Below are 26759 nucleotides of genomic sequence, written 5' to 3'. Positions count from 1 at the left end.
AATCTATATTTCTGCTTGTCTGCACTTTGAACAGGAGTCAGAATTTGCCATGCCAGTTTGGCAGTTTTCTACTTCAAAGATCATTCAGAAAAATGTTGGCTTATGAGCATGTCAGTAAAATAAATGTATTTGTTGCAAAAACACCTCCATCCTCCAATTGTTAGTCTGAAGTAATCTTTTTTTCAAACAGGATGACAACAGCAAATTGCATTTAATTACTACCTTTATTATTGTAAACATTACAGAGAAGAAATGAATGACTGGCATGGTCTGGAATGCAGGGTTGGAGAAATTGTACCACATTAGATTATTTGCTATAGTTATTGAGGAATTCTTCAACTTTTTGCACAGTTTCTGCAAATGCCATAATCACAGCTGAAAAGTCGCAGCAATTACCAGCACTTTTGATTGAACGTTAGACCGAAGTGTTGGGCCCATTTTCAAACAGTATGACAATGTTACAAGTTATGTATTAATGTGTCTCACTCATACAGGGATGGGGCTCCTTACTGTGAGGCTGATTACCATTCTCAGTTTGGCATCAAATGTGAGCGCTGCATGAAATTCATTACTGGGAGAGTACTGGAGGTAAGAATTTATACAGTCCTTTTTAACCTTTCATCATCCATCTCCTTTTCCTTCCCAACTTTTCATATTTTTCCTTCCTCCCTTTCTTGCTACACATGCTTGAGTATACCCTACTATTGGACCCAATTTTGCTGGTTTTCAGGTGTACAATGTATGAATGGGTGGTATTAAGCTGCTATCTTACCTCTGCAAATTGTGTTCTCCATTCTTTAGTGGACATAATGCTCATATGCCTCTCAAATACTGTGACAACTGGAAATAAAATTTAATTATTTGTAATATTGAATGTTGATCACCCTCTTAATAAATTAAAGCCTACAGGCATTCAACTTCACTCTCTACTTGCTTCGTTCATGGGGATGACTTCTCATTGTATCTGGCCCCTTTCACCTCAAATGCACTATTTACTTCTCTTTGTCTTTAATCATTTTAAATGATAAGACCAGATCTCCTATTAGTATAAATTCTGCCAGGAAGTTCACACTCAAAGTGTTGAGTTTAACTTCAAATATCAATTATTTCAGTCTAGGATGATCCTTGTCACCTTTCTTTGCATTTTCTTAAGTGTCCTTCCTGAAGTGGTTGGTGATCTCACTCCATTTACCTGGCCTCCTGAGTTATTCAGGAGGGTGTCCTTTAATGTAGAAAGCACTCAGATTTCTTTCACACATCTGCTGAACATTTGCAGCAATTTTGTTTTTGTTTCTGATTTCCAGCATTTGCAATCTTTCGGTTTTTATTTAGCATAGCCACAGAGTCTGGACATCCAGTCAGACAAAGCATCACTGGGAAGAGCTTTTGCTGGATGCATATGGGAGGATAAGGCTACCAGACTCAAACTTAAAAAGAGATGAGGAAACCTTGAATTATCCCAGGCCTCAGTTTAGCAATGACCCAAGGATTCAATTAGGTTTATTTAACCCTCTAACTTTTCCTAGGTAGTTACTCATCTTAGCTGAGTGAGAACCCTTTGAAGTTGCTGACTATGATAGATAGTTTTCGAGAATTCATGACACAGGGGAATTGCCAACTGGAAGTTTCAATTTCCTAGACAATTCCAATAGTTTGCTGCTTCAGCAGTTCTGTGTTCTCCCAGGGAGCAACTCCAGTTGCTGCAGTTATTCTAGCCTTCAGAATATCAGTTTTGGTTTGTCATCTAGATTTTGCTTGTGACTCTTACACAGTGATATTGCTGGTAAGACAGAGAACTACATTAAAAAGAGCAATGCCTGAAGTCCTTTTTGCTGATGTAGTTGCCAGACTGACCCGTGATGTTACTGTAGAAGACAGACAGGTTTACATAGTTTCAACTGTTGCCTATGGAAGCAAATAATAATTAAGACAAGAAAATAAAAGAGAGCCATTAGAGAGTCCTGAAGCAATGGTTGCAGCAAATTGTTCCTCTCAGCTTCACCTATATTCAATTTGCCTCATGCCTTCTCATCTTCTGAAGCTGTTGTCTCCTTACTGTAGCATGGTAAATGATGATAGTCCAGTACATGCCCAGTCTTCATACAAGAAACTAGGTAGTATTATCAACAAGATATGGGAAATTCCAAAGAGACCTCAATTCAGCACTCAACCAATTTCCATTTGCACACATTTCTGTTTGGAACTATTGAACACCAATTTAAAATTGAAATTATAAGCTTCTTTTCTCGAGTGCCAAGACTGGTTGGACAGATTTCTGGATGTCATCACATGATCTCCTGTTTCAATCACACCATCCTCCTGATATTTATTTACCACGCAATATTTTGAAAAAATTCATTTATGCTATATGACTATCGCTGGCTAGGTCAGCACTTATTCTCCATCCATGAATTCTTGAACTGAACCACGAATGAGGTTCCAAAGTGTCTCAATCCCTTTTGACAAAAAAGAAAATTCTTCTTATCTCTGTATTAAATGGGTAATCCCTTCTTTTGAAATAAAAATTCCCTAGTTGTAAATTCTCCAACAAGAATAAATATCTTTTCCGTCCAGTCAAGATCCTTGAGGACCTGGTATGTTTTAATTGAGTTACCTTTAACTCTTCTAACCTCTAATGGATAAAAGTGCAGTTTGTCTAGCATTTTCTTGGAAGACAACCCACACACTTCAGCTAATAGTCCAATACACCAGCTCAGAACTGCTACCAGTACATTTATATTCTTAAATAAGGAGACCAATATTGTACACAGTGCTCCAGATGTGGTCTCACTAATACCTTGAACAATTGAAAGACAACCTCCCTACTTTTGAATTGAGTTTAGTATAATTCTTAATTACTTGATTTACCTTCATTCTAACCTTTTTGCAATTCATGCGCTTAGGCATCTATATCAGTCTGCATCTTAGTTTTCTGCAACTACTTCTTGCTATAATGAACAGTTTCATATTTTACAAAATTATACTCCATTTGCTAGATCTTTGCCATTCACGTACTTAGTTATATCTCATTATAACTTCCTTATGTCATTTATGCAACTTACTTTTCTTCTGATCTTTGTGTCTGGCTGCTCCAATTCAGTTTCTACTTAAGTGTAAGCTGCAGGAGATTGGTAGTGAGGGATTTGGTGATGGCTTTGCCATTGAATGTCACATGGAAGTGGTTACATTCTGACTTAGTGGAGATGGTCATTGTTAGGCACTTGTGTGGCGCAATTACTGCTTGCCATTAAACAGCCTGGATGTTGTCCAGGTATTGTTTCATATGAACATGAACTGCTTTAATATCTAACTGGAGAATAGTACTGAGAAAGGTGCAATCATCAACCAGTGTTCCCATATCTGATGTTGTGATGAAAGGAAGGTCATTGGTGAAGCAAAGAACATGGCCAAGCCAAGGACACTATCCTGAGGAATTCCCACAGTCAAGGTTGAGAGGATTAACAAACATTTTGTCTCCCTTCAGGGTGACATCTTTAGTGCTGTGTAACCTCTAGATGAAGCTTTATCCGGAGGCTACACAGCACTGAAGGTGCCACCCAGAAGGGAGACGAAAAATGGCAAAAAAAATCAACCAGCTTGGTGAACTGACCAACAATTCCAACTACAATCTGAGCTACAGATCTTCACAAAAACCTTAAAGGATTAACCTCCAGCAATAACAACCATCTTCCTTTGTGCCAGGTATGACTTCAGCAGAGAGCTTTCTCTGATTCCCATTGGCTACATTCAATTTTACCTGGTCTTCTCTGAGATGATGTCAAGGAGAAGGTGAAGGGTGAGAGGTTTAGAGTATTTGAGGAAAAGTCTTTTTACCAGGAGGGTGGTAGGAATCTGCAATGCACTGCCTGGCAGGGTAGTAGAGACAGGAAACCTCACAACCTTTAAAAAGTATATGGACGACCACTTAGCAAGTCGTAGCGTTCAAGGCTATGAGTCATGTGCTGGAAATGAGGAGTATTGTAGATAGGTCACACAGACTTTATGGGGCAAAGGGCCTCTTCTGTGCTTTCAGACTCTCTGACAGTCATTTTCACCTCACCTCTGGAGTTCAGTTCTTTTGTCCATGTTTGGATCAAGGCTTTAATAAAGTCAGCAGTATGTTTGCCCTGTCAAAACCCAAAAGAGCTTCATGGAGCAGGTTATTACCAGTTGATACCATTATTGATAATGTCATCCATTGCTTTGCTGATTGTCAAAAGTAAGAGAAAGTGAGGACTGCAGATAATCATATTATCTGTAGACTGGCATCTGTGACCTTAAGAGCTAGGGACCTCAAGAGGAGGCTAAGATGTTTTATTCATTTTCACTGAAGATGGATGTGAATGCATCAGCCTTGTCTTTTTGAGATCTTTATGGAGCTACCTCTTCCTGTTAATTGTTTCATTAACTACCACCATTCACAGTTGGATGTAGCAGGCCTGCAGAACATGGATTTGATTCATTGGTTGTGGGATTGCTATGTGTTGTCCATTACATTTTGCTTTTGGTCTCCATATTCACCACATGATATAGAGTCATAGAGATATACAGCATGGAAACAGACCCTTTGGTCCAACTCGTCCATGTCAATCAGATATCCTAGGTTAATCTAGTCTCATTTGCCAACATTTGGCCTATATCCCTCCAAACCCTTCCTAGTCATATACCCATCTGGAAGCCTTTTAAATGTTGTAATTGTACCAGCCCCCACCACTTCCTGCCCCATACACTGTCCACCTTCTGCGTGAAGGAGTTGCTCCTTAGGTTCCTTTTAAATCTTTTCCCCCTCACCGTAAACCCATGCTCTCTAGTTTTAAACTGCCCACCCTGGGGAAAAGACTTTATTTATTTACCCTATCCACACCCCTCATGATTTAATAAACCTTTATAAGGTCACCCCTCATCCTCTGACACTTCAGGGAAAATAACTGTGGCAGCAATAGAAAAAGTGTAAACGTGTGACAATACATTTGACGTTTTAAACAACTAAGCAATCGAGACACATAGACACACTGTCAGAAGTCAGAAATCAGCTTGAAAAGGTTCTTACAATCTGACTAATAAGCAAAGCAAACCTCTCAAAGTGCAGTCAGTGACAGTCAGTTAACTGAAGTGTTCTCTGACAGTTAACAAACACATTTCCTCAAGGATGAACCATGTCTGCCTTCTATCAGAATTGATATATTGAGAAACTCTGGATGGTGTAAACTGTTTAATCAAATCAGCTGAGAGATTTCTAGGAATGTCTCTGCCCAATCTGCAGATTTACATTAGAATGGTCTTATGCTGTAGAGTATAGATTTCAGATTTGTTTGATGTTACAGGATCATGGATCATTGAGTGTGCTATAGGAGGGATTACATTAATTTTACACTAGGACTGGCAACTTCCAGAGTGTCGAGTGTTGGGATGGACTTCCCCCAATTTAAGTAACGGTAATCAATCAGAAGACTCACAGAAACCGGATACTGAAATTCCATTTGGGGAAAAAAAATCTTGCTGCTAGTATTTTCTGAATATTTATGTTTGACAGTTGAAGCAATCTGATTGACTTTAATGTTTTGAATTGATGCTGTTCTACCTAATTTTCTTATTAAAGGCAGGAGAAAAACACTACCATCCAGACTGTGCACGATGTGCCAGGTGCGAAGAGATGTTTGCAGAAGGCGAAGAAATGTATCTACAAGGTACATATGTTCCTGAAAGATCCTCTGCTTAGGTCATAATCAGACTGCCCAAGGCAGCCTCAAGCCCTTGGTACCTGCTGCAATGAGAAATATCTGACATGGATGTTGCTTTGTGAGATCATATGGAATTCCAAAGAAGTGGGGTTGTGTTATGGTCAGGGTTCTGACTGCATAAAGCCAGATGCAGAACTGAACAAACGCTGTTTATGTTAATATAATTGAAAACAATTCAAAGAAAGAAAGTGGAATATAAAGGAATGCATCAAAAGTTATTATTCAATTAAGTAATAAAAATGAAAAGTGTAGTTTTAGTCTGCTGTATTTGAGAATTCAAGCTACTTCATTGTGCACTATTGCTACAATTGGACAGGTGCCTTCGGAGATTCAAAGGTTTTGAGAGGATAGAAAATTATGGTTCACAATTTTGCGTGAAACTGCAAGAAGCATTTACCTCTATATAATGGTCTCTATCTACTTAAAGACCAGTAGTTAAAACAAGCCAAAGAGACACACTAATCCTCTTACTAATAAATTCACAGGGCCTTTGCAGGCAACTGTGAAGATTGTTTCCACAACTCTTAAGTTCTTTAATATTTTTGACTGGCTTCTTCACTCCCTAAATTAGATTCTTTGCTCCATTTTGAAAACTAGTGAATTGATGTTCAGTTATACACCCGTATAGTTCTTGATCCATTTTAGATAGAACTTCTTAGACTTTTGCTCCTTTGGAATTATCATTGTCGACAGCCATTTTCCACACTTGGGATAAATTAGCATATTCATTTATTGCTTTTTGGTTCTGCTATCTATCTTGTTTGTTTCTAATGATCAGCCTAACATTCATATAATTGTCCCAAAATATTATCAAAAATTTGCATTTGTATTAGACTTCTAAAGCAATATTTGAATGCCGATGAAGGAGGTAAAAGTATGTTGATAGCAACAATGAAGGAAATGAAAGGGGAATATTATGAGAGGGTCAAAGCATGGGAGTTTGATTCTATGATGGTAATGGAATCTGCAAGTTCATGCAACATTTGATTATGTTGCCTAGAGGGATACAACATCTGAACCACAAATACGAGCACTGGAAGTAGGATTCTGCTCATTAATAATAAACTGGACAACAGAACGTACAGAATTGAAATTATTCTTAAATCCTTGTTCTTCCAAAATACTGACTACATTCTTTACAATCCACTTGATACTTGACAGTTGGTGTCCCCACATTGACTTGCCAGATTTACAGAATTTCCTGCATTTGTGACCTATTCCAGGCAGTGCTGCAGAGAATTAAAACCCTCTGTCATATTGGGAGGCAGCAGGGCAGTAGATTCCACTGCTATGCCAACCACTGCCACATTGAATAGATAGAACATGCAAAATTTACAGATATGTCTGAAATTTCATTAACATCCTTTTGTGACAAGACTACTGCAGCCAGGAGCTGCAATGTCATGTCTCTACTTAGCTGTATCAAGGCTGCCAATCTGCATTCTCTGGTTTCCTGGTGTAAAGGGCATCACTCAACTTATGGTCATCACCCCATCCACAGCTGGAGATGGAGAGACCCAGAAAAAAAAAGCACCACAGTTCAGCAATGCTGCCCTACACGTTTTTCTGAAGAATATCCAAGAGAGAAGGAAATTTCCCTTCTTTCCTGGGGAATGGCAACATGAGGACATCATGATTGATGAAGGCAGCCTGGACAAAGCTGGTTGAGGTGTCCCCAGCCTTTCGACAGGTCAATGAAATCTGACTAGTGTGCTGCAAAAGGAAGACTAATCTACATTGTACAGGGTAGGTACCACTGTATACTCGATCCTTCTTGCTCCTTTTATTGCAAGTTAAACTCAGAAGGGGGCCACTACTGAGGACTGTCACACACAAAATTAGATGAAAAACATCTCCATTAGATACCCCATGTACAATCAATATCTGTCACATCTTTGAGCTAGAGCTACCTGCATCACAGTGCCACTACTGCTCATACATCAGCCAAGGATCACACGTAAAACAGAAAAGGAGCATCAACACTCAGCTCAATGACCTTTCATCACCACTAGGAGAAAGTGCACATCTGGTGACTTTTACCAAAGGCTTGCATGGAATCAGACACAAAACAGCTCACAGGTGTCTCAGGCATGCACCTCATATAAAATTTTGCATCATCTTTAGCTCTTTGACAGACTTTCAGTCGGAACATTTTAACTTTAAAATATCTCCATGTAACACGCAAGAATAATCACAGCTTTGGGCTATAACATCTCCCTCTCTCTTTATTCACCATCAATCATATAGTACATTTGTACCCCTGCTAATGCCTCCGAATGCATTTCTCCTGGAAGAGAAGAACATGCATGTATGTATAGTCGATAGACAGAGGGAAGATTTGCTTCATAAGCCTCCTGACCTTCTTTGAGGAACAGGCAACAAGGATGGCAGGGCAGCAAGGTGAATGTGCCTGTTCTGAAAAGGTAATTGGATGCCTACAGCACCTAATGAGAAACCCTGCAAGCAGCTATTCCAGCTGCACGTTAAGCAGCAAAGTCATAATAAAACCTTGGACAAAGGTGGCAGCTCAACTTAGAAATCTTAATTTTTCTATGCAGCCTTCAAAATCCCAGACCCAGACGAGGACTAAAAGAAGAAGAGCTCCAGCCCACAGGTCTATCTACCTTACTGCACACCCCTGAGGATGAGAGTCATGACCCCCCCCCCCCAGAGGATGCATGAGCAAGGCCTTCCCTCCCCACCCTCCCCCAACACAGAGACGTTCACCTAATGATTAATCTATCTAGAATAGGCTAAGGTCATGTTCTGGTGAACACAGCACTTGCACAGACTCTGAGCTACAGGAAGATGAAACTGCCGAGGTCTCACACTCTGATGATTGCTGGAGAGCATTCTCCCCATGAATCCAAAACGGGCGATCAGTCTCTGGACTTGGTAATTAATGAGCCGATGGAGAGGTAAGTAAGAGGAATGTCTCTGGGGGTCAGAGATCATTTACAGACTGAAACAAAGGGCAAAGCAATCTGCCCAAGTTCAGTCTGATATTGTGGATGCAGCATGCATGTCTGCCTGTGTGAATCAGGTGGTAGCTGCCTCAGGATGAGCAAAATAGTCAGTATCTACCGGATGTATGTGAGGGTTATCACTTCATTGCTCAAGCCATGGCTGCATTCATTCATCAGCTGCGCAGCCTTGATCTCCCACCAGGTGCCCCATATGAGACAAGGACTGACCATTACTGAGTGCTAGTCTGTCATCTCAGGACACTCCAGAGATGGACATTCACTCCACTTCCCCTTTTCAGGGTACGCAAACATATCATTGGGTCGAGCTGAGAAGGTTGCCGGGAAACCCTCAGCAAGTTGAAGATCTCTAGGCCCAGCCAAACAGAAGGAACTGCCAAAGCCACCCAAGATAAGGTGCCAAAGTAGTCAACAGGCTTCCTCAAGTTCAGTTGCAGTAAGCTAAGTTGAAACAAAGATGTAACGGTAGGAAAAGAAAGCTAACAGAAGTCATTTTGGACATGCAGTTGTGAATCTTTCGTATACATTTCACTTGAAATAAATGTAGCACATTTTATGACAATCCTGTCATCTCTTTCAACATGTTAAGACTTCTGACCATGTATGGTTCCCTTATAAACTAGCTTGAGAGATGTTGCTCAAACTAGACACTCATATGCAGCAATGCACAGAGCACTGAGGCTCTTATTCACTGTTATCCTCCGGGAGGAGCATCACCTCTACAAAACAGAAAAATATATATGTTTGGGTTTTAGTTATCAGTCAGTAGTGTCTCCCTCTACATCCCCGTGATAGATGAATGCCCTTTGCAAATAAAAGTTGAATCAATTAAATCCAACCCTTTGTAAGCCCACATAACGCTATACTGAAGCTGTTGCTAGAAAACTGAGCAGGAGATTATTCACACGATGGGAGCAAGATCTTTTTCTTAAAATGACTAACAAAATAACTCAATGTTTTCAAGTCAAGAATCAAGTGGACCCTGTTGGTCAAAACACTACTGCTGCAGGATCGCAAAGGTTGTGAGCTCAGGATTATTACCTGACCCATGTGCAAATCCGAAAGTAGATAAGATCGGGAAAGTAAACATGTGGCTAAAAGAATTGTGTGGGCAAGAGGGGTTCCATTTCATGGGGCATTGCTATCAGTATTGGAACAGGAGGGAACTGTACAGTCAAGACAAGCTGCACCTCCAAGGGCAGCACAGTGACTCAGTGGTTAGCACTGCTGCCTCACTGCACCAGAGACACAGGTTCACTTGGGTGACTATCTGTGGAGTTTACACATTCTTCCTGTGCTTGCATGCATTTGTGCGGGGTCCTCCAGTTTCCCCCTCCACAGTCCAAAGACATGCAAGACGGGTGGATTGCCCCTGGGAATCAATCCATACTTTCCAGGGATGTGTAGGCTCAGTAGATTAGCCATGTCAGTGCGAGGTTACTGGAATAGGGTGAGAGCAGGGTCTGGGTTAGATGCTGTTTGGAGAGTTGATGCAGAATCAGTGGGTCAAATGGCCTCTTTCCACATTGTAGGGATTCTGTGATTCCATCTGAATCAGTCTGGGAACAGGATCTAATGGAAAGGCAAAATAGGGTGGTTGCAATGACTAGTTAAAGATGGGGTGGGGGGGTTGGGGTTAGGAGAGGTTATTCAAATTTCCTGAACAAGTTATAGGGCAGAGCACATGGAAAAGGTCAGAAAGCTAACTTAAAGCGCAACAGATAAGAGGCACCCATGACAACAGGGGCCCAGTCAACACCGAATTAATGATGTTGTACTTAAATGCACGTACATACGAAATAAAATAAATGAGTTTGTAGCGAAGCTTGAAATTGGCGGGAACTAAATAGAGTCAGAGAGTCAGACAGCACAGAAACTGATCCTTCAGTCCATCTTGTCCATGCTGATCAGATATCCTACATTAATCTATTTCTTTTGCCAGCATTTGGTCCATATCCCTCTAAACCATTCCTATTCATATACAAATCCAGTTGCTCTTTAAATGTTGTACTAGCCTCTACCTCTTACTATGGCAGCTCATTTCATACATGTACTGCCATCTGCGTGAAAATATTGCACCTTAGATCCTTTTAAAATCTTTCCCCCTCACCTTAAACCTATGTCCTCTAGTTTAGGACTCTCTTACTATGAGAAAAAGAACTTGCTTATTCACCCTTTCCATGCCACCCATGATTTTATAAAACTTCGCAAGGTCACACTTCAGCCTCCGAAGCTCCAGAAAAAATAGCCCTTGTCTATTCAGCCTCTCCCTTTGACTCAAACACACCAATCCTGGCAACATCCTTGTTAATCTTTTCTGCACCCTTTCAAGTATAACAACATCTTTACAATAGCAGGGAGACCAGAATTGAATGCAGTATTCCAAAAAATGGCCTAATCAATGTTCTGTTCAGCCACAACATGACCTCTCAACTCCTTTACTCAATGCACTGATGCCTTCTTCACTACCCTGTCTCCACCTTCAAGGAACTATGAACCTGCACCCTGAACATTCCCCTGGACCCTACCATTAAGTTTATTAGTCCTGCCTTATCAAAATGCAACACTTCACATTTATCTAAATTCCATCTATCATTCATCGGCCCATTGACCCACCTGATTAAGATCCCATTGTAGTCTGAGATAACTTTCTTCACTATTCACTCCAGCACCAATTTTAGTGTCATCTGCAAACCTACAAACCAAGGATACCAAGTATCTAAGGATACACATCCTATCAACAGGACAGACAGATGGGCAGAGGCTCAAGGTTACATAGTTCATAAGAAATGAAATTTCGTTTTAGCATTATAGGATCATAAAGAGTCTGTGTGGGTAGAATTCAGGAATCGCAAAGAATAGAAAAGACCCTGATGGGAGTAATGTAGAAGCCTCCTAGCAGTAGTCAGGCTATGGAACAGAAACTAATCAGGAGATGGAAAAGGATGTAAGAGAGGCACTATTACAGTTACTATGGGGGATGCCAATATGTAGGTGGACTGGGAAAATCAGGTTGGTAGCGAATTCCTAGGGAAGGAATTCATGGAATTTCTATGAAATGGTTAGCAGCTCGTGGTAGAGCCCAGTAAGGAACAGCCAGTTTGGACTTTGTCATGAGGCAGACTTGATTAAGGAGTGTAAGGTGGACGAACCGCTAGCAAGCAGTGACCACAATATGATAGAATTCACCCTGTAGTTTGAGAGGGAGAAGCTGGAATCAGATATAATGGTATGACAATGAGTAAAGTTAACTACAAAGACGTGAGGGTGGAGCTGGTTAGAGTTGATTCTAAGGAGAGCCTAGCAGGAGTTTTTGGGGGTAATTCAGGAGGCACAGCAGAAATTTATCACAAGAAAGAAATAACAGACCAAAGGGAAGCAACCATGGCTGACAAGGGAAGTCAGGGACAGCATAAAAAGAAGCAGCATATAATGTGGTGAAGATTAGTGGGAAGCCAGAGGATTGGGAGGCCTATAAAGTCAGCAGAGGAACTAAAAAAGCAGTAAGTGGGGAGAAGACAAAATATAAGTGTAAACTAGCTGATAATATAAAAGTAGATTGCAAAAGTTTTTTTGTTAGACATATAACAGGTGAGAGAGAGACAGGGATGGACATTGGACTGCTGGAAAATGATGCTGAAGAAGTAGTAATGGGGGAACAAAGGAATAACAAGGAACAGGTACTTTGCATCAATCCTCATGTCTTCAGACAGTAGCATACCAGAATTTCAACAGATGGCAAAGGTGAATGTAGTATCATTCACCAAGGAGAAGGTGCTGGGGAAGCTGAAAGGTCTGAAGGTAGATAAATTATAAAGACTAGCTGGGTTACACCCCAAGTTGCTGAAGGAGATAGCTGAGGAGGTTGTGGAGACATTGCTGGTGATCTTTCAGGAATTATTGGAGTTAAGGAGGGTTCCAGAAAACGGCTAATGTAATGCCCTGGTATAAGAAGGAAGGGAGGCAGAAGATGGGAAATTGTGGTTGGTTTGCTCAACCTCAGTCATTGCTAAGATTTTAGACTATGTTTTTAAGAATGAGATTGCAGAGTACTTGGAAGTACATGGTAAAATAGGTCTGAGTCAACACAGCTTGGGAAACTCATGCTGACAAATCTGTTATCATTCTTTTGAGGAGGTAGTGAGCAAGTTGGATGAAGGCGAGCCAGTGGACATGATCTATTTGGATTTCCAGAAGGCTTTTGACAAGGTGCTGCACAGAAAGCTGCTGTATAAGAGCCCATAGTTTTAGGGGCAAGGTATTGATATGGTTAGAGGATTGGCTGACTGACAGAAGGCAAAATGTGGGGATAAAGCAGTCTTTTTTAGGATGGCAGTCAGTGATTAGTAGAGTTCCCCAGGAGTCAGTGTTGGGACCAAACTATTCACATTATATAGTAATGATCTGGCCAAAGGAACTGAGGGCATTGTTGTTAATTTTGGAAATGACAAAGAAAGGTAGAGTAATAGGTAGTGTTGAGGAAGTAGTTGGAAAGACTTGGACAGGCTAGGAGAGTGGGCAAAAAATGGCAGATGGAATGCAGTGTGGGAAAGTGTGAGGTTATACATATTGATCGGAAAAATATGCTATTTTGTAAATGGGGCAGGTGTTCTGAAATCTGAAAAACAAAGAGACCCAATTCAGGATTTTCTTAAGGTTAACATGCAGGTTCAGTTGGCAGTGAAGCAAGTAAATGCTTTAGAGTGACTTCCTACCCACAGTTAATGGTCAGTTATCTATTCCACCCTACAGCTTTTACTCATTTAAATAATCAGAATCAATCTCAGATCTGTTGGACAATTGCAAAGGCTGAGGTCCCTGCACTTCAGCTTTCCCCTTATCTGTCTCATTCACAATCTCACACTGTCATACCTTCCTTACCCTGAGCACTAACCAAATTCGATGGCTTTATCCTAGGGGGTGTGACCACTGCTATAAAATATCCAGGTAACCTTGCCCTCCCTTGTTTGTTGCAGTGTCTGTAGTTCAGCTCCCACCTCGTATTCTATGAGCTGAAACCTCTCAATTTGTAAACATTTACTGTTGATTTGTTTGCCTGGGATCACATTAGTATCCACAAGATTCCAGATATTGCACCTATGACCATCTCTGTCCTGCCATCTTTAATCAACTTTCTAAATAATAAGATAAACAATTTATTCAGTTCTTTGCTTCCTATAATGTATAATATATATAAACGTTATCACTTACTCCCTGTACTCTTTAAAACTTTAGGGATAGAATAGATTTAATGCCTAACCAGATGCTCACAAAACAGATAGCTTCTTCCCCTGTAATAGAGGAAGAACCAAATCCAAACTGTCAGCACTCAGCCTCTGTAACATTCGTGGGCGGCACGGTGGCACAGTGGTTAGCACTGCTGCCTCACAGCGCTGGAGACCCGGGTTCAATTCCCGCCTCAGGCGACTGACTGTGTGGAGTTTGCACGTTCTCCCCGTGTCTGCGTGGGTTTCCTCCGGGAGGTTTCCTCCGGGTGCTCCGGTTTCCTCCCACAGTCCAAAGATGTGCAGGTCAGGTGAATTGTCCATGCTAAATTGCCCGTAGTGTTAGGTAAGGGGTCGATGTAGATGTAGGGGTATGGGTGGGTACGCTTCGGCGGGGCGGTGTGGACTTGTTGGGCCGAAGGGCCTGTTTCCACACTGTAAGTAATCTAATCTAACTAATCTACATTGGTTTGCTCTTCTAACTGATGCTGACTGCCTGTGGAACCTGCTTTCACTATTTATTAATACTTCTTTCTCTTCTCATTCATTTAATAAAGCTAACACAGCAGCATGTTTAGGTTGGGCAAACATCTGGCATTGAAGTACTGAGCTGTGAAGAAATATCAGGACTGAGATTTCTGTTTTCCCTTTGAGATCCTAACAGAGTCAATCTGCACTTTGGTCTTTTTCAGGCTGTTCATGTCTTGTGCGAAAGCTTGCCTTACAGTCACCTATGTGGTGAAGTCCATCCTTAATTATCAGTGGTGTTTTTTCTCTTCCTGATGCTACCATGTGTGGGACGATTGTGGCTTTGGAATTCATTTTGCTTTACATGTATGCTGCAGTTTGCACCTTGACGTTTGGTGGTCTTCATTCTTCCATGCAATATAGTCTTACAACCTTAAAATCTAAATCCTGCATCACAGTTCCATTCCCAAATCCTTAACGTTCAAATAAGCAGGCCTGTTAATGCACCTGCATGGCTGAATGATGAATAACCTCAAGACCATAAGCACTGCTTGTGATTCTTAGGTGCTGTTTGTGTCAAAGGTTAATGAATAATGGGATGGGGTTGAAGAGCTGGTGCTTGGAACTGAAGTAACTTAATCACCTTTATTCTGCATTGATAATGTCTCTTTATTGTAGAACTCTTAACTGAATGCTCTTGCAATGGTATTTTTCAGGTTGTTTTGGTTGTCTCAGTAGGGTCTATTTACACTCTGCAGAACCACATACAAGTACATCTGGAGCCCTTCTCAATTGCACTGTACATTCTCTGAGTCTCCTTCTTGTGACACACAACTTAGAGGGAGATGTTGGGGTTTTAAACTTTTACATCATCTCTTTCACCATCTATCCTCACCCTTTAGAATACGTACTTCACCCTATAACTGTAGATGGACTTTTCCTCTTCTGTAACACCACTTTGTCCTCCTTCAGCCTCTCCTATTATGGTAGACCCCTTTCAGTATTTCCATTGATATTCCTGTTCTTCCCCAAGACCTCGCTCCCATCCAATTCCTCTTGTCCAGTCTCAATCTTACACCATCCTCTTATTCAATTGAGCTGCTCATTCTCCAACCTCAGCCTTAATTCCATGACCCTGTCACCTTTACCTTTTCACTGGGACTCTCCTCTGGCATCCCAGGTTTCTCCTTCCCTTCCCCTTGGGTCCTACCAGTGTCCCCGACAGCAGTGCCCTTTAACTTCCATTCCTTACAATTCCTGTCTAGCCTCCTTTTGAGCTTTCACTGCTTACACTCTAAGTGTTTAACTACTTTGAGCAAGACTCCACATGACTGAAACCTCTCATGAGCTGGTCAGTGAGGCTGTGGCCCTTACACTGTAAATATTTAAGATCAATAAGCAAGATCAATTGGTGGTTTAACCCAAGGGTCGCCACTCTTCAGCCATGGGGATTGAGAAGAAGAGTGCTTCGTGGTAACCTCAGCCAGTCTGGGAATTGAACCCACACTGTTGGCAATACATTGCATCGCAAGCCAGCCACCCAGCCAACTGAGCTAACTGACAAATATCACTGCATATTTTTAAAATTTTTCCCAAGAGTTTCTTCATTCCTTCCATTTCAATGGAAATGCTACATTTCCGTCTGGTTGTAACCCAACCACCCCGTGGCTCAACACTTCACCTCCCCCTCCCACTCCACCAAGGATATGCAGCTCCTTGGACTCTTCCATCGCCAGACCATGGCAACACGACGGCTGGAGGAAGAGCGCCTCATCTTCCGCCTAGGAACCCTCCAACCACAAGGGATGAACTCAGATTTCTCCAGTTTTCTCATTTCCCCTCCCCCCACCTTGTCTCAGTCCCAACCCTCAATCTCAGCACCACCTTCCTAACCTGCAATCATCTTCTTGACCCCTCTGCCCCCACCCCCACTCCGGCCTATCACCCTCACCTTAACCTCCTTCCACCTATTGCATTTCCAACGCCCCTCCCCCAAGTCCCTCCTCCCTTTTATCTTAGCCTGCTGGACACACTTTCCTCATTCCTGAAGAAGGGCTTATGCCCGAAACGTCGATTCTCCAGCTCCTTGGATGCTGCCTGAACTGCTGCGCTTTTCCAGCAACACATTTTCAGCTCTGATTTCCAGCATCTGCAGTCCTCACTTTCTCCTCCAGCATCTCTTGCCAATTTTTCCAGGGTGTTCTCTGTGCCTCTCACCCAGTCCTGCTCAAAACTCAGGGATGAATAGAGTTTCTTAATATGTATCTGTGCTTTACTACAAGGAGCACTGAAAGCGTGGAATTAACAGCTCCAACAGTTTTTACTCCAATGAGAATGTGAGAGAAATTACACTGTAATAGGACAGCTAAGCCCACTCCTCCATCAACTGCCCTTCCCCTCAAGCTGTCAACACTCCCCTCCACAATTGCTTTGTTGCAATTATTCCTTGTCAGTTGTTTTGCTCTGGTTTCAGTTGGATGCTGCTGACCATTTTAAAGGCAAATAAATGTTGCAAATGATATGGTCTGACCACTGCACAATTTTATTTCTGGGTCACTAATTTCAGTAGAGCGCTGTTAGACATCAAGTGATGACACAATGAGCACTTTCATTTGTGCATTATCAATGGATGAGTGTAAATGAAAGCTGCTGAGCATAGAATTATGTCAAGAATTTCTAGCAGAGTATGTCTCTTTTTCTCTTGAAACAAAGAGGCTGGGAGATGAAGTCGTTAACTTGATAAAAATTTTGTCAGAGTAGATGAAGAAAAACTGTGTTCACTTTTGGGAATGAGCATAACTGGGGCTGCCAGTATAAGGTGGTCATCAAGAAATCAAACAGGGAATTTGGAAGAAACATTTTTATCGAAAGAGTGGTAAGAATGTAGAATTCACAACCACAAGGAAAGTCTAAGTGAATAGTATAGATACAATTAAATGTACACTAGATAAGTATATCAGAGAAAGGGGATAGAGGCTTGCGCTGGTAACATTAGTGTTAATGGCTCACTGGATATCATGTCTTGCTATACCTGGAATTGTCACAAAAGTTAGAGTTTAAAATTCCCATTTTACCTAATTTTTGGACACAGGTTGACAGAAGCATGGACCAGGTTCTGTACTTAACAAGAATGACTTTTTTTTTACAAGTAATCTCTTATAAACCATTAGCATGTGCCACTACAAATTGAAACTCTAATCCCCTTTTAATTTCCTACTTACACATACACTTTCAAACAGACAGGAAGAAATAAGTTGTGGGTAAAGGAAAACTGGGAGATAAGTCAGATTCGTGAGTTGCTGATTTTAAAATAGTTCTTTCTCATTTCAGCCCACAATTTTGCAAATAACAAAAATAAAAATAAACTTTCTTTACAATGGGAAAACAAGTAAAAATGCCTGAATAAACTAATTGTGGTGAATGTGGCGTATATTCTAAGTCATTGTATTCTAAGTCAGAGTTTGTGGAAGGAATGCAAAATGTCAAGTGAGACTTTGATATGGTAGCACGCATCACACGGTACAAGATACCATGTAGGTGCTGGCAAGTGACTTTGTTTCTGGTACAAGGAGAACGCTTCATGTTCCACCAAAAGACAAAGCTTGATTATTTTGTTATAAGTATCTGTGTGCTTCCCTCTTAGTCAGCTATTTACCTCTTTGTTCTTATGTAAAGACTTTGCTGACTGAGTGAGATCATTAAACTTTCAACAAGGTGAGAGAGATAGTTGGGATGTTAGAGACTATACTCGGTTACAACCATCTGTTCTCTGTACTCAGACAATGGTGTTCCTCTGTGCTCTAACTTAGGACTCTGTTAGGTCTTCTATACCAGCTTCTTTTTCCCCTATGTTGCATAAGCCAATTTGCTCTTCATTACAATATACCAATCATCGCTTTAAGTACGTGCTGTTTTGCAAATAAACAAGTTAATCCAGTGCTCTGCTTTCTTCCTCAAATTTTCACTCCAGTTTGCACCTCAATACCAATCTCTCCACATGGCCATTTCTGGTTTACCTATGCATTAAATGAAAAAACAGTGATGTTGCTGGCAAGCTTGGTATATACTTTTCATTCCTACTTGCCCGAAATAGATGATGAGACATGTGGTGCAGGAAAAACGCAGCAGGCCAGGCAGCATCCAAGGAGCAGGAGAATCGACGTTTCGGGCATAAGCCCTTCTTATGCCCGAAACGTCGATTCTCCTGCTCCTCGGATGCTGTCTGGCCTGTTATATTTTTCCAGCACCACATTTTTCGACTCTGGTCTGCAGCATCTGCAGTCCTCACTTTCTCCTAGATGGTGAGACACCTTCTTTAACTACTGGCTGCTGTTTGATGCAATCTATCTTGCTAATTTTATGGAATTTCAGGCAAAGTCAACTTTCTCAAATTTTGGCAGCAGTAACTCCTATGTTGGCTCTCTTATACCCGGTACATCAAAGAGCCAGGAGTTTAAGTTTAAGACCATGAGGATTACATTTGGGAGCACCCATTTTTGCTTGCAGCCCATCCATCATGCACCTCTCCTATACTTTACACACTGACAGTGGGGATGTAGTGGGGACAGGTTGTTCTTCCTATTGCTGAACCTCTGTTCAGCTATGTATTTTTAAGAATGACTTGACATTTTTGGCAAAATGATACATTTAGCTCCACTGTTTAGGGCTCCAAGAGCCCAAATTTTGAGGCTGTTTTGCAGAATTATCCCTGACATAGATTTCCTATAGCTCAAAATATATTTCTGATAAAGTAATATTTTATTTTACTTCTATATTGGGGTACATTTTACATATTTCTGTTCTTCACTAAATGCCAACTGGCGTGGTCAGTGTTCCAAAAAAAGACACTTTTGCTTGTGTATTGTAATCCTCCCATTTGGAGTTATTCATTCATTTTAGCTCAGACCTATTACAATAGCAAACAGAATTCCTAGTTGCATATATTTCCTAAACATATACATAATGTTAATTTGCTGTAATAACACTATTGATGATTCTCCCAGGTTAGTTGCATTGGGGCCTTTATTGAACTGAAGTAAAGCTATAAAATAAGTAGAATTAAAGTGCGAATTTAAATATAACTAACAAAACTATTCACTTTATTTAGAGAAAGTGGATAATTACTAATATTTTTTCATCGCTGTGACTTTATTGTTTGTTTCTAATTTGATTCAGGTACTTTAATCTGGCATCCCATCTGTAAACAGGCTGCCAGGGCAGAAGAAAAGCAGAAGGTAAGGACAAAGAAATGTTGTAAAATCTGTTATTAACTTTTTAAAAAGTATCAATATTCATCATTCCCTACTATTTCTGTTCAAGCCTAAAAATTTATTGCTGTTTATTAGTTCTGCCAGAATTTTTTTAGAACATAGAACATAGAATTGTACAGCACAGTACAGGCCCTTCAGCCCTCGCTGCTGTCTTAATCTAAGATCAAACTAACCTACATACTCTTCATTTTACTATCATCCATATACCTATCCAAGAGTTTAAATGTCCCTAATGTATGTGACTCTACTACCACCGGTGGCAGTGCATTCCACACACCCTCCACTCTCAGTGGACAGAACCTACCTCTGACATCTCCCCTAAGCCTTCCTCCAATCACCTTAAAATTATGCCCCCACATGATAACCATTTTCCACCTGGGAAAATTCTCTCAAGTGTGAATCACTTGACACTTTTCCAGGTTGAACTCAATCTGCCACTTCTCAGCCCAGCTCTGCAGCCTGTCAAATTCCCCTGTATCCCATGCCTCCTTACTTTATGAATGAGCCTACCAAGGGGAACCTTACCAAGCATCTTTTCAAAATCCATATACAACACATCCACTGCTCTGCTGTCATCCATGTGTTTTCTCACATCCTCTATCTGTGCCTCTCATCATCTTGTAGACCTCTATCAAGTCACCTCTCATCCTTCTTCGCTGCAATGAGAAAAGCCCTAGCTCCCTCAACCTTTCTTCATAAGGCATGCCTTCCAGTCTCGGCAGCATCTTGGTAAATCTCTTCTGCACCCCCTCTAAAGCTTCCACATCCCCTCTATAATGAAGCAACCAGATCTGAACACAATATTTCAATGTGGTCTAACCAAGGTTCTATAGAGCTGCAGAATAACCTCACGGCTTTTAAACTCATTTCACCTGCCATGAAAGCCAACCCTATCAACTTGGATGGCAACTTTGAGGGATCTATGGACATGGATCCCATGATCTCTCTGTTCCCTTACATTGCCAAGACTCCTGCCTTTAACCCTGTAATCTGCAATAGAATTTGACCTTTCAAACTGAATCACTTGAAACTTTTCCAGGTTGAACTCAATCTGCCACTTCTCAGCCCAGCTCTGCAGCCTGTCAATGTCCCATTGCAACCTACAGCAGACTTCCACACTATCCACCACTCTGCCAACCTCTGTGTCATCGGCAACCTTACTAACCCATGCTTCCACTTCCTCATCCAAGTCATTTACAAAAATCACAAATAATCAAGGTACCAGAACAGATCCCTGCAGAGCCCCCTGGTCACCAAGCTCCAGGCTGAATGCTTTCCATCTCCTACCACCTTCTGTCTTCTGTGGGCCAGCCAATTCTGTATCCAAACAGCCAAATTCCCCTGTATCCCATGCCTCCTTACTTTATGAATGAGCCTACCAAGGGGAACCTTACCAAGCATCTTTTCAAAATCCATATACAACACATCCACTGCTCTGCTGTCATCCATGTGTTTTCTCACATCCTAAAAGAATTCAATAAGGCTTGTGAGGCATGACTTCACAAAGCCATGCTGACCATCTCTAATCAAACTACGCTTTTCCAAATAATCAAAAATCCTGTCTCTCAGAATCCTCTCCAATAATTTGCCCACCACCAAGGTAAGATTGACTAGTCTCTAATTCTCAGGGTTATCCCTATTCCCTTTCTTGAACAAGGGAATAACATTTTGCCACCCTCCAATTATCTGGTACTACTCCATTGGACAATGAAGATGCAGAGGTCATCGCCAAACATGCAGCAATCTCTTCCCTTGCTTCCCGGAGTAACCTTGGACATCCGTCATGTTTTTCAAAATTTCCAGCACATCCTCCTCCTTAACATCAGCCTGTTGAGCACGTCTGCCTGTTTGATGCTGTCCTCACAAATGACAAGGTCCCTCTCACTAGTGAATACTGAAGCAAAGTATTCATTAATGACTCCACCCCCAACCTCCTCTGTCTCCAGGCAGAAGTTACCACTACTATTCCTGATTGGCCCTAACCTCACTCTGGCCATCCTCTTGTTTCTCACATAAGTGTAGAACACCTTGGGGTTTTCCTTAATCCTATCCGCCAAGGCTTTTTCATGCCCTCTTACAAGGTAAGCTACCTTGCAAGTTTGATCCCTGCTTCCTGAAACTTAACTAAGCTTCCTTCTTCCTCTTGAATAGATGTTCCACATCCCTTGTCATCCAAGGTTCCTTCACCCTACCATCCCTGCCTTGCCTCAGTGGATCAAACCTATCCAGTACTTGAAGCAAGTGCTCCCTGAACAACCTCCCCATTTCTGTTGTGCATGTCCCTGTGAACTTCTGTTCCCAATTTATGCTCTATAGTTCCTGCCTAATAGCATTGTAATTCCCCCTCCCCCAATTAAATATGTTCCTATATCGTCTGCTCCAATTAAATATTTCCCCATATTGTCTGCTCTCATCCCTCTCAATGACTGTAATAAACTTCAGGGAGTTGTGATCACTATCAACGAAATGCTCTCTCACCGAGAGATCTGATACCTTACCTGGTTCATTGCCTAGGACAAAATTTAAATGGCCTCCCCTCTAGTCAGCCTATCTACATATTGAGTCAAGAATCCTTCCTGGACACACCTGATGAAACTATATGCACAAGGGAAGTTCCACTCAATATTAGGGAAGTTGAAGTCACCTGTCACAACAGCCCTGTTACCTCTGCACCTTTCCTAAATCTGCCTCCCAATCTGCCCCTCTTGCTTTTGGGGGGTGTAGAAAACTCTCAATAAAGTGACTGGTCCTTTCCTGTTTCTGACTTTCACCCATATTTTTATTGATGATTTTAATGTTTTGCAACGTCATTGATGATTTATCTTCTAAGAGCATAAGACATAGGAGTGGAACTAAGGTAATTTGGCCATTGAGTCCACTCCGCCATTTAATCATGGCTGATGGGTTTTTCAACTCCACTCTCCCCACAGCCCTTAATTCCTTGCGAGATCAAGAATTTATCAATGCCTTGAAGACATTTAATGTCCCGGCCTCCACTGCGCTCTGTGGCAATGAATTCCACAGGCCCACCACTCTCTGGCTGAAGAAATAACTCCTCATTTCTGTTCTAAATTGACCCCCTCTAATTTTAAGACTGTGTCCACGAGTCCTAGTTTCCCCACCTAACAGAAACAAATTCTCAGCGTCCACCCTTTCTAAGCCATGCATTATCTTGAAAGTTTCTATTTGATCTCCCCTCAACCTTCTAAACTCTAATGAATACTATCCCAGGATCCTCAGCCATTCACCGGATGTTAGGCTTACCATTCCAGGGATCATCTGTGTGAATCTCTGCTGGACATGCTCCAATGCCAATATGACCTTCCAAAGGTGTAGGTGCCAAAATTGGACACAGTATTCTAAATGGGGTGTAACTAGAGATTTAATAAGTCTCAAAAGCTTTTATATTCCAACCCTCTTGGGATAAATGACAATGTTACATTTGCTTTCTTAATCACGGACTCAATTTGCAAATCAACCTTCGAGAATCCTGGACTAGCACTCCCAGATCGCTTTGGTACTTTGGCTTTATGAATTCTCACCATTTAGGAAATAGTCCATGCCTGTATTCTTTTTTCCAAAGTGCAAGACCTCGCATTTGCTCACATTGAATTTCTTCAGCCATCTCCTGGACCACTCTCCTAAACTGTCTAAATCTTTCTGCAGCCTCCCCACCTCCTCAGTACTACCTGCCTGTCCACCTAACTTCGTATCATTGGCGAACTTCGCCAGAATGCCTCCAGTCCCTTCATCCAAATTGTTAATTTATAACGTTAATAGCTGTGGCCCCAACACTGAACCCCATAGGACACCACTTGTAAACATTTGCCGTTCCAAAAAAGAACCTTGTACTGAACTCTCTGCCTTCTGTCAGTCAGCCAATCCTCAAATCATGTCAATACTTCATCTTGAATACCATGGGCCCTCACCTTACTCAGCAGCCTCCCGTGAGGGACCTTATCAGAGGGTTTTTGGAAGTCTAGATAGATAACATACACTGGGTTTACCTGGTCTAACCTACTTGTTAAGTCTTCAAAGAATTTTAACAGGTTTGTCAGGCACGACCTCCCCTTACTAAATCCATGCTGATTTGTTCTAATCTGACCCTGCACTTTCAAGAATTTAGAAATCTCATCCTTAAAATATTTTACCTATAACCGAGGTTAGGCTAATCGGCCTATAATTTTCTATCTTTTGTCTTGATCCTTTCTTGAACAAGGGGGTTGCAACAGCAATTTTCCAATCATATGTGACTTGCCCTGGCTCCAGTGATTTTTGAAAGATCACAACCACCACCTCCTCTATTTCCTCAGCCACCTCTCTCAAACTCTAGAATGTAGCCAGGAGATATATCAGTTTTTAGACCTTTTAGCTTTTCTAGCACTTTCTCTTTTGTAATCGCTACCATACTCAACTCTGCCCCCTGACTCCCTTTAATTGTTGGGATATTACTCATGTCTTCCACTGTGAAGACTGACACAAAGTATTTATTAAGTTCTTCAGTTATTTCCTTATTTCCCATCACTAGTCTTCCTGCATCAATTTGGAGCAGCCCAATTTCTACTTTTACCTCTTGTTTGTTTCCTATGTATTGAAAGAAACGTTTACTATCATTTCTAATATTACTGGCTAGCTTACCTTCATATTTGATCCACTCTTTCCTTATTTCTGTCCTTGTTATCCTCTGTTTGTTTTTGTAGTCTTCCCAATCTTCCCTCTTTTACTTTGATACATTTCCTGACTTCCTTTGTTCAGCCATGACTGTCTAATTCCAACCCCCCCACCCCACCCCAATAATCTTTCTTTTCCTTGGGATGAACCTCTGTACTGTGTCCTCAATTACACCCAGAAACTCCTGCCATTGTTGCTCTACTATCTTCCCCACTAGGCTCTGCTTCCAGTCGATTTTCGTCAGTTCCTCTCTCATACCCCTGTAATTACCTTTATTTAACTGGAACACCATTACATCTGATTTTGCCTTCCCTCTTTCAAACTGCAGACTAAATGCTACCATATTATGACTGCTGTCTCCTAAGTGTTCCCTTACTTTAAGATCTTTTATAAAGTCTGGCTCATGGCAGAGCACTAAGTCCAGAAATGCCTGCTCCCTTGTGGGCTCCATCACAAGCTGTTCCAAAAAGCCATGCTGTAAGCATTCCATGAATTCCCTTTCTTTGGATCCACCAGCAACATTATTCACCCAGTCCTCCATGATCACCGTGACTTGCCTTTCAGACATGCTAGATCTATTTCCTGGTACATCTTGTGCCCCTGGTCCTGACCCCTCTGTATGGTTTTTTTGCCTTTGTGGTTCCTCAACTCCACCCACACAGACTCCACATCCTCTGACTCTGTCATTCAGTGCCATAGATTTAATTTCATTCTTAACTAACGAGGCAAACCCACCCCCTCTGCTCACCTCCCTGTCTTTTCGATAAATTGTAAATCCTTGGATGTTTAACTGCCAGTCCTGAATGCTCTGCAACCACGTCTCTGTGATGCCCACCACATCATAATTATTCAAGATGATTTGTGCCGTAAATTCATGTACTTTGTTACAAATACTACAAGCATTCAGGTAAAGTGCCTTAATGCTAATTTTCTTATCCTCATGATTTCCAACAACTCTAGTAATATGTCCTAAGTAATCCTTTCTTTTTGCTTCATTCCTAGTCTGCCTTGAACTTAAACCCTGCACACATGCTAACCTGCTGCTTCTCTTTCTACTTGACTCAATACTTCCTGTGGCTTTCCCTTTCCCTTCTCTCCGACTTGCAAGTTTAAAGTCCTAGTGACCAACCTATTTATCCTTTTTGTCAGAACACTGGTTCCAGATCGATTCATGTGGAGACTGTCCCATCAGTAGAGATTGCTCCAGTTCCAAAACTGATGCCAATGTCCCATGAAATGGAATCCCTTTTTCCCACACCAATCTCTTAGCCATGTGTTTACTTCCCTACTTTTCTTATCCCTGTGCCAATTAATACATGGCTCGGGCAGTAATCCAGAGATTATGACCCTCGAGGACCTGTTCTTCAATTTGCTTCCTAGTGCTTGATACTCTCCAAACAGGTCCTCCTTCCTAGCCTTGCCTATGTTGTAAGTGCCAATGTGGGCCACAACAACTAGATCCTCTCCCTCCCGCTCCAATATCTTTACAAGCCGGTTGGAGATGTCCTGCACTCTGGCATCAGGCAAGCAACACATCATGCAGGACTCCTGATCTGGCTTGTGAAGGATACTATCTGTCTCTCTAATTATAGAATCCCCTATAATACCTACTTGTCTTTTTGCTCCCCCTTCTTGAATGACCATGGTGCCATGGTCAGCTGGCTCATCCTGTCCACAAACCTTTTCCTCATCTATATTGGGAGCAAAAATCTCATACCTGTTAGTCAAGGTCAAGGGCTGAGGCTCCTCCGCTCCTGAACTCAATCCCCCTATCTGCCTCACTTAAGTCACACCCTGTTGTTCCTGATCACTAACTGAATTTGAATTACTTAATTGCCTCCTGAAACAAAGCGTCCAGGTAACTCTTCCCTCTCCTGAATGTGCCGCCGTGTTTGAAGCTCAGATTCCAGATCATCAATTCTGAACCAGAGTTCTTACAGCAACCAACACTTACTGTAGGTATGGTCACTGCTGTTTACAATGGGATCAGCCAGCTCCCTCATCATACAACTACAGCACATCACCTGTCCAGCCACCTCTACTTATTTAATTAATTTATACAAATTTATAAGTTAAATAATTTCTAGTACGTCTCTATGGTCTTATTCAACTAACCAACTAATAGTAAACTTTTAATCAATCACACGATACACAAGAAATATCAATTGAAACGCCTTACCTTAGCAACATGTGTGGTGTCTCGGGATTTAGCCACTGCCCAAATATGTACCCAGCAGTCCCCTGTGCTTCACTGTGGCCTCTCCCTCTGCTGCTTCTTTAAAAACAGTTCCCTTCCTGGCAGCCCTCACTTCTCTCCGCCCTCTCTCCTTGCCGCTCTATAAAAAATGGATGATGAGTTTTGTATATAGATGTGTTGATTTGTTGCATTGGTTAATTACT

At 41.6% G+C, this 26759-nt stretch overlaps 1 protein-coding gene across 1 annotated transcript in view; it reads left to right on the top strand.

Moving 5' to 3' along the window:
- Positions 1 to 26759, top strand: part of ablim2 (actin binding LIM protein family, member 2) — a 407210-nt gene that overhangs the window by 199914 nt on the left and 180537 nt on the right. Inside the window, exons 6-8 of the mRNA XM_072577791.1 lie at positions 495 to 588; positions 5600 to 5687; positions 19594 to 19652. Of these exons, the coding sequence (XP_072433892.1) occupies positions 495 to 588; positions 5600 to 5687; positions 19594 to 19652 (241 nt within the window). The remainder of the gene's footprint in view (positions 1 to 494; positions 589 to 5599; positions 5688 to 19593; positions 19653 to 26759) is intronic.

The sequence above is a fragment of the Chiloscyllium punctatum genome, chromosome 1 (genome assembly GCF_047496795.1).
Source record: "Chiloscyllium punctatum isolate Juve2018m chromosome 1, sChiPun1.3, whole genome shotgun sequence".
NCBI lineage: Eukaryota > Metazoa > Chordata > Chondrichthyes > Orectolobiformes > Hemiscylliidae > Chiloscyllium > Chiloscyllium punctatum.
This window is presented reverse-complemented; position numbering and strand designations above follow the sequence as displayed.